At 36.5% G+C, this 9,034-nt stretch overlaps 1 protein-coding gene across 1 annotated transcript; it reads left to right on the forward strand.

The window, feature by feature from the left end:
- The first annotated feature begins 1,173 nt into the window (after window positions 1–1,173).
- eif4eb (eukaryotic translation initiation factor 4eb) lies at window positions 1,174–8,420 on the forward strand. The gene is made up of 7 exons (XM_073834117.1): window positions 1,174–1,223; window positions 2,173–2,276; window positions 2,455–2,550; window positions 2,653–2,716; window positions 5,508–5,621; window positions 5,725–5,864; window positions 7,408–8,420. Exons 1-7 carry the CDS (start codon window positions 1,179–1,181, stop codon window positions 7,520–7,522), a joined length of 678 nt encoding a protein of 225 aa, XP_073690218.1. The 5' UTR covers window positions 1,174–1,178; the 3' UTR covers window positions 7,523–8,420.
- The last annotated feature ends 614 nt before the right edge of the window (window positions 8,421–9,034 follow it).

The raw sequence follows: 9,034 nt of genomic DNA on the forward strand, positions 1-9,034 counted from the left end.
TAAATATGCACTTGTTATAAACATATACAGTTATTAAAGTGCACGGTTGTGTTTCAAAACCTAATGAGCCAACTACGTAGACAACATTTGGGGGCGTCATTTTCGCGAATCGGTTCTTTTGAACAGTTCATTTCAACGAACCGGCTAAAAACGATTCAGCTGCTCTTTTACGTCTCAAGGAATCATATTTCGGTCTGTTGTGCTCAAAACGCTCCTGTATATTAATAGTTACTTTATGTCTGTTTATTACTGTTTATGTTTATTATAATTTTATAATTATTCATTTGACTTCATGACAGCCCTGATTCTGCTCATAAAAACAAACATAAATTGCATTTACATTAGGCATCACAACATTTTCAATAAAATCGATATATATATATATATATATATATATATATTATATATAAAATAATCTTGTTTTAAAAGACAAAATATTTCTATTTCAAATAAATGCTGTTCTTCTGAACGTTCTATTCATCAAAGAAACCTGAAAAAAATTCTACTCAGCTGTTTTCAACATAATAATAATAATAATAATAATAATAATAATAATAATAATAATAATAATAATACATGTTTTTGAGCAGCAAATCTGAAAACTTGAATGATTTCTGAGTAATAATGCTAAAAATCAGCTTTGAGATCACAAGAATAAATTACATTTTAAAATATATTCAAATAGAAAACAGTGGCATACAGAAGTTATTATAAATAGTAAAAATATTTCAAAATGTTACTGTTTTTACTATATTTTGGATGAAATAAATGCAGGCTGGGTGAGCAGAAGAGACTTATTTCAAAACATAAAAAATCTTACTGTTCAAATCTTTTGACTGGTAGTGCATATTAAACCGTATTTTGTAGATACAATCTGTGATTCAGTCATATTACATTAAAAAAACATATTTAGGTTTTAATATATAAGTTGGTGATTGACGGTTTGTAAAGTGGTTCTACTTATTCATTAATAAAAAAAAAAAAAAAAAAAAAAATATTCATCAATAAGATCCGATTCAACAGAATAATTCATTCAGGCATCGGTCATAGCTACATCGTGTTTGAATCTTTTCTGGTAGGCGTTCGTTGTTAGGTTTTGAAACACCGCTTGTGATTCGCTCTCAGCACTGTGTCAGCCAATCAGAGCGAAGCACTGAAGTGAAGCGTAAACGTCCCTTATGAGGCCTGTGAACGACTTACGTAAAATGGCGACGGCGGAGCCGGTGAGTCAATAAACTTCTCAAAGATTATTTTACACTTTCCTGCTCTTCAGCGCTACGCTACAAAACTACCTGCCCTTAACAATACGTTTATACTTCTTTTTAGGCGAAAATTGCGTTTAAATGTGGTCCTCTGTAAAGTTTCAAAAAGTTTTTCGACATGTTTGAATGGGGTGGCTCAACAAGTTTGGCTGAAAATTGACAAGACATGTTCCAGTCGCGTAGGGCACTTAATTACTTTTCCAGATGTCTGTTCGTCACCACTACCCTATATGCATTTAGCCACACTTTTTATCTTGTTTAATTTCCTCTCGGGAACAAAGCGTGCCTGTCACAGCACAGCTGTCAAAATCTAAGACAGCGAATGAGGAAAGTGAAATGAATTGTAGTGTAACGACACAATGCTGGATCTAACTATAAAAGCTATTCCAAACCATAGTTTATTCACAGCTGTTACAATCTGGGTTTAAGTTTCAGATTGACACGTTAAATTAATTTCAAGTGTATAAATTTGCATCTGTATGTTCTAAACTGCTCACATGAAAGACTCATAATAATGAATGACTGTAAACACTTGGACCACACACACACACACACACACACACACACACACACACACACACACACACACACACACACACACACACACACACACACACACACACACAAAGGTTCAAGTTGAGCAAAACTAACAGTGACTGTAGTCTTAAGAGTGTCATCAGATACAACACAATCACATTTAACAGCCAGGTATTGCACTGGTCCCAGCTGTTGAATTAGTCCTATTCTGGATGCTTGTGGTAAGTTAAATAAATGAGGGCAATAAAGGGACATTGCCTACAGTCTTTCTCTTCTGTCAGCGTTGTGTGTGTGTCTTTGTCTTTATATTGGCTGCTGTGATGTGAACTTGAATGTATTAGGTTAAACTAATCGCTTAAAGGTTCCTGTGCAGGAATTAAACTCAGTTTCTTGTAAGAGTGAAGAGGAGAACTCAGAAGAGACCAATCAGGAGATTGTCAGCCCTGAGAGCTACATCAAACACCCCCTACAGAACAGGTCTAGTGAATGAATGCACTTTGTTTTTTAAGGGATTTGTTTTCTAACTTGTTTTCAAGTAATGTGCTAGCTTCTAAATGCAGTTTGTAAATGTCTTAAGCATAAATAATATTTTCTCTGTATAAAGTTATACTGTTAAGACTGTTCTGAAAATGTTGTTTCTGTTTTCTCCTTAAAGATGGTCTTTATGGTTCTTCAAAAATGACAAGAGCAAAACATGGCAGGCCAATCTCAGGCTGATCTCAAAAGTTGACACAGTAGAGGATTTCTGGGCGTAAGACTTTTAAAGATTTTCTTTATTGAAGAGATTTTGCGTGTTTAATAGCACTGTTTTTCCCCTCAAATCTAATTGATTTTATGAATCTCTTCTTCATAGGCTTTATAACCACATTCAGCTCTCCAGTAATTTGATGTCAGGGTGTGACTACTCACTTTTCAAGGTAGGCTTCCATCATAACTGCTGACATTTTCATGTATTATTCACCCAAATAGTTCAGCTCAAAAAGTGAAAATTCTGTCATCATCTTCATTAAAGCTCTCAAATTGCACCTAGAGTTGTGACGGTGAGGAAATTTTCCCCACTGGTTAATCAACGTGTGACAACACCGGTATCACCGTGGGGGGTGGTCGTTTGAGTTTTACTTTCACTTTAAAATTAGCAGCAATTCAGCGTCCAGGAACTGTTTGTTTTGTAGTTCATTTGAGTTTTTCCTCGTTTTCCTTCAGTAGAAGCACCATGCACATTTTACTTCCATTTTCAAATTAGTAGCAAATCGGCGTCAAGCTCTTGTTTGTTTTTAGCTTGTTTGAGTTTTCCCTCTTTTCCTCACTTTCCTTCGCTTTTAAAAAGCTTTTAAATAGCTTGTAAAAGCGTTGTGTGCATTAGGGCTGCTCGAATATGGCAAAAATCATAATCACGATTATTTTGGTCAATGTTGTAATCACAATTATTTAACATGATTATGAGTGGGTCTGGAACTTTATATAATTGATTCATTTCAAAGATAGCAATAAAATATAAAAAAAGATACTTTTTTAATTGAATGTAATTAATTGAATGTAATATAAAACAGCAAAGTCTTCACTGTAGGAATTAAACATGTTTTGTTTCTTAAAAAAATCCAAAAGTCCCTCTGTCAAGAGCAGTGAGTGATTTTGTCTTTGTCTTTTGTTGTTTGATTAACATTAAGCACAGAGACGGCAAAAGGAATATTACTCGTGGCCGCTTTAAGAGCTGCACGGATCTTATATAAGGTTACACGAGCATTTTCATTCTCAACTGTTTACGTTAATTTGAGACATAACTGACGAAGGTTTACACGAATAATCACCATGCGCCGCATTTTGACATATGTTTGCATGTTTTTGACCGTTTAGGTACGCATCTTAAGCTAAACGTTCACTTTACTTGTCCTTGTTCTGTGTTCCGTCTCTGAACGCATACACAGAACAGCGCAAATTCTCTTTCGTGCTTTTAAATAAACATTAATAAATCAAGCAGGTCCTATTTTATGCAAGTCACGTTACATGATTTTACGGATTTGCATGTGAAATTGGGCTTTTATAGAGCGAAAGTTTGTATTTTCATAATCATTTGAATCCAAAATCAAAACTAAATTTTGATTAATTGCACAGCCCTAGTGCGCATTTTACTATAACTTTTAAGTTAGCTGCAATTCGACGTCAAGCAGTTTTTTGTTTTTAGTTTGTTAGTTTTCCCTCATTTCCTCACTCATTCGCTTTTAAATAGCCTGTAAAAGCGCCATGCGCATTTTACTTTCACTTTTAAATTAGCGGCATTATTGTAACATAATGTACTTTTATTAACAAAACGAATAAAAATACACCATGTTATATGCCTAATATAAAATAACAAATAAATTGTGGTGGGGGCGGTGCCGCAGTGGACAAGTGACGAAACCCACACTAGTTTTACCGTCAACACCGACTATAGCAGCAGGCCTAATCGCACCCAATAAACACCCATTACAATGACTTTAAGACCATAGCATCTTTTGCTTTTTGATATATTATCAGGTGAACTGTTACTCTTTTCTAATGTAAGTCTGTAGGGAACGTATGTTTGGACTAATTTTACTGAAAAAAAAAATGTAAAATATGGTGGAATGTTGCCAGATAAGAGATAAAGAAGGAATGCATGCTGTATGCATGTCTCTTTTACAAATCTTACATTTACATTAGCCGGGTTTTCATCCAAAGTTGCACAGCTTTGGATGGACTATTGCATAAAACATTTGCGAATAAGCACTGTTTCCATCCAACGAGTCAAAGAAAACAAAAAAAGTCACTTCCTGATAAACTCACTAAATATCACTAAGAAAACTAGGAGAAGCCACTGAATATAATAATTTTCATATATAATAAATTACTTGCACCTCAGAGAGAGCAGACAAAACACAATAAATTTGGTCACTGCTTTGAGAGGCGAATGCCTGCTGTTTGGGAACACAGTCATGTAAGAGTTTTGGGAGGCAATTATACAGAAATACTTTGACGACAAACTTTGCTTAGGCATTTCAGAATGACCATAACAACATTTCAGATGCCATGCAATGAGACAAGTCTGCTGGTTAGTCAAGTTATCCCGTGCCATAGTTCAGTGCTTCTCAACTCCAGTCCTCAGGGCCCACTGCTCTGCACATTTTGTATATTTCTGAATCTGACACACTCCGTTCAGATCATGGATCTTTCTCCTAACGATCTGATGATCTGAATCAGGTGTGTTAAATTAAGGAGATATACAAAATGTGAAGAGCAGTGGGCCCCCAAGGACTGGAGTTGAGAATCACTGCCATAGTGTGAAGTCACATGACTTTTTTGGTGAATTTATTTGCAAAATGCATGTCCATCTCCCACTATTCGCATTAACCCTTTTTCACACAATTCAAAAATCACCTCAAGTAAAGCATAAAAACTCTTTTTCAAAGCATTGCATTCAAGGTACATATTTTATCAGTTCTTCCACTAGGCTTTAAACACATGAACTCGGCTATGGAAATCTCCAGTGGGATGTTATAAAAGAAGAAAAAGTGTAGTGAAGGATCAGCATTTGTATGCAAAAGTATAGCATTTGTAAAATATAACATCTGTGTATATCTATTCTTTTTTTGTTCTTTATTTCTGCTTGTTTACTGTTGCTTGCTGCTTTTCAGAGGTAGTGTACGAGATTCTCCAGGTTACTGTGGACTTTGCTTTGTGCTTGGGTTGCAGGATGGTATTGAGCCTATGTGGGAGGATGAGAGGAATAAAAGAGGAGGCCGCTGGCTCATCACTCTCAACAAGCAGCAGAGGAAGTATGACCTGGACCGCTTTTGGTTGGAAACTGTAAGAGTTCTGAGTTAGTCACTGAACGCCCCCTCAACAAACACGTAATTCATGTACTTCTGTAGCTCTGACTCTATAACGTTCACCTGTGTCATACCTACAGCTGCTCTGCCTCATCGGTGAGGCCTTTGACGACCACAGTGACGAAGTGTGCGGGGCTGTAGTCAATGTCCGAACAAAAGGAGATAAAATTGCCATCTGGACATCTGACTATGAGAACAGAGAGGCTATAACGCACATAGGGTGAGATTCTCATGCATTCATAGTACTTACAGCGCCTTGTGAAAGTATTCATACCCCTTCATTTGTTTGACGTTTTGTTATGTTGCAGCCTTATGTTTAACTGCTTTAAATTACTTTTTTCTAATCAATTTACACTCTATACACCATATTGATAAAGCACAAAACAGATTTGTGACAACTTTGCAAATTTATTAAAAATGAAACACTGAAATAAGTGCATTGCATAAGTATTAAAACCCATAACTCACTACTTATTTCTTTTTGGGTGTGATGCGACAAGTTTTGCACATCTGCATTTGGCGATTGTCTGCCATTCTTCACCTCACCTCTTCACCTCTCAAGCTTTGTCAGTTTGGATGGGGTCTGGCAGACATTTTCAGGTTCCTCCAGAAATGTTTGATTGGGTTCAAGCCCAGGCTCTGGCTGGGCACTCAAGGACATTCTCAGGGTTTTCTATAAGCCACTCTTGTTGTGCGCTTAGGGTCATTGCCCTGTTGGAAGGTGAATCTTCTGTTCAGTCTGGATGCTCTGGACTAAGTTTTCATTAAGGCTATCTCTATATTTTGCTGTGTTGAGTTACCTACTACTCTGATGAGTCCCTCAGTCCTTGCTGCTGAAAAACAGCCCCACAGCATGAGGCTGCTACCAGCACACTTTACTTTTGGGATGCTACTGTACAGATGAAGAGCAGTGCCTGGTTTCCTTCAAACATGAAGCTTGGATTTGAGGTTCATCAGACCAGAGACTCTTTTTTTCTCACAATCTGAGAGTTTCGTTAGGTGCTGTTTTGCAAATTCCAAGTGTGTTTTTGTTTCTTCACTGAGGAGAGGATTGACACTGCCATAAAGCCCAGATCAGTGGAGTGTTGAAGTGATTTTTGTCCTTCTGCAAGTTTCTCCCATCTGCATATATGATCGTAGAGCTCAACTAGAATGACCATCAGGTTCTTGGTCACCACTCTTACCAAAGTCCTTCTCCATCAATTGCTCAGTTTGGCCAGGAGGCCAGCTCTAGGAAGAGCTTATGTGAACCTTCAATGCAGCATAATTTTTTTCTGAACTCTTCCCCAGATGTGTGGCTTGACGCAGTCTTGTCTGTAAGCCCTACAGGCAGTTATTTTGACCTCAGGGGCTTGGTTTTTGCTCTGATATGCATTTTCAGCTGTTAGACCTTTTCTGAAAGGTGTGTGCCTTTCCAAATCACGCTCATTCAAATGCATTTGCCACATTTTAACTCCTCTCATAGTGTAGTAACATCTACAACTGATATGAATGCTCCTAAGCTAAATTTCAAGTGTTTCAGAAAGGGGTATGAATTCTTATACTAATGGAATCATTTCAGTTTTTTATTTCTAAAAAATGTCCAAAGTTTTGTTTTGTCATTATGGTGTACGGAGTGTAGATTGAGGCAGGAATAAATCAATTTAAAACAGTTTAACATAACGCTGCAACATAACAAAACGTGAATAGTTTTGCAAAGCACTGTAAATTAGGCCTATAACATACTCGGACAGTTACAACGTGTACTTGTGTTTGTTTGGCAGGAGGGTGTACAAGGAACGACTAGGCATCCCTATGAATATGACCATTGGTTACCAGTCTCATACTGACACAGCCACTAAGAGTGGCTCCACTACTAAGAACAAGTTTGTGGTCTGAATATCATCAAGGGCCTCTCTTTATCTTTCTCTCTCCCTCTCTCTCTCTCTATTCTGTCTCTTTCTCTGCCTCTTAAACCAAAGCAACAAAAACAGACTGGACTGAACTGCCATGAAACCCTGCAAGTACACTTTCCCACAAAAAGCCCTTCACAAACACACTCCTGGACTTCAGCTTGCACAAACGACGAGGTTTGCAGCACAGACAAAATTCGAGAATAACAGTACCTCTGCTGCTTGTTACATTGACACACATTTTATAAGTATTACTTCTTTATCATGCTACACTACACATGTTCTCGCTTTAACCCACCAAACATTCAGACATCACTACACAGTTTCCCTGAGAAAAAAAACAAAAAAAAAAACACACATGCGCATAATGAAGTCACACTCAATGTTTACCCCTGGCAAGTCTTGTTCAGAGTTTGTAAAGTATTTAATATTGTTTTTGTTTTGTTTTTTTGGAAGAAATTGTCAATTTATTTAATGGCAGAGGAAAAGAAATGTCTGTGTTCTTTTATCCAGCAGCTTTGCTGCTTCAGTGCCTAATGAACATAAACATTTTAATTTATTCAGATTAATCGTCAATATTTCATTGAGATGGCCATTGAGTGTATGTAATCAAGCTAATCTTCACGGAGCTGCCTTACACCTTTAAGCATTAACTTGATTAAATTTGGGGGTTTGCAATGCAAGTTAAGTGTTTATATATTGTGAATTTTTGATGCGTCATAAGTTTACATTCCTTGTTAGAATAGTAAACTGTGGGATTATCTTTTTTTTGCAGTGCTGTAACAGATGAATTGCTTGTGTGGATGTCATTGGCTTGAGTTGGCTCTTCAATAAGATAGTAGCATTATCAAATAGGCCCTGAAAATAAAATAGATTTATGTTGATTCAGTTTATTTCACTGTAAAGGGGGCAAGGCTTCTCAGTATTCATCACCAGAGTGTTGCAGGGTGTTAATGGGCAATTAATTATTCAAAACATCAGAACATAAAATCTCTCCATGGTAGATCAAAGAGATGGCGTAAATATCTTGACTGAGGAGGCAAACCAGAAAAAAACATACTAATATTAATAAAGATAATATGTGACCCTGGACCACAAAACCACTTTTAAGTAGCACGGATATATTTGTAGCAATAGCCAAAAATACACTGTATGGGTCAAAATGATTGATTTTTCTTTTACGCCAAAAATCATTAGGATATTAAGTAAAAATCGTGTTCCCTGAATATATATTGTAAATTTACTAGCATTTTTGATTAGTAATATGCATTGCTAAGAACTTTATTTGGACAACTTTAAAGGCAATTTTCTCTATATTTTGATATTTTTAAATGGCTGTATCCCAGCCAAAATATTGTCCTATCCTATCAAACCATACATCAATGGAAAGCTTATTTATTCAGATAATGCATAAATCTCAATTTAAAAAAAATGTACCCTTGTAACTGGTTTTGTGGTCCAGGGTCACATATACGTGTATTTTTCAGCATTTTCAGGT

The sequence above is a fragment of the Garra rufa genome, chromosome 2 (genome assembly GCF_049309525.1).
Source record: "Garra rufa chromosome 2, GarRuf1.0, whole genome shotgun sequence".
Taxonomy (NCBI): domain Eukaryota; kingdom Metazoa; phylum Chordata; class Actinopteri; order Cypriniformes; family Cyprinidae; genus Garra; species Garra rufa.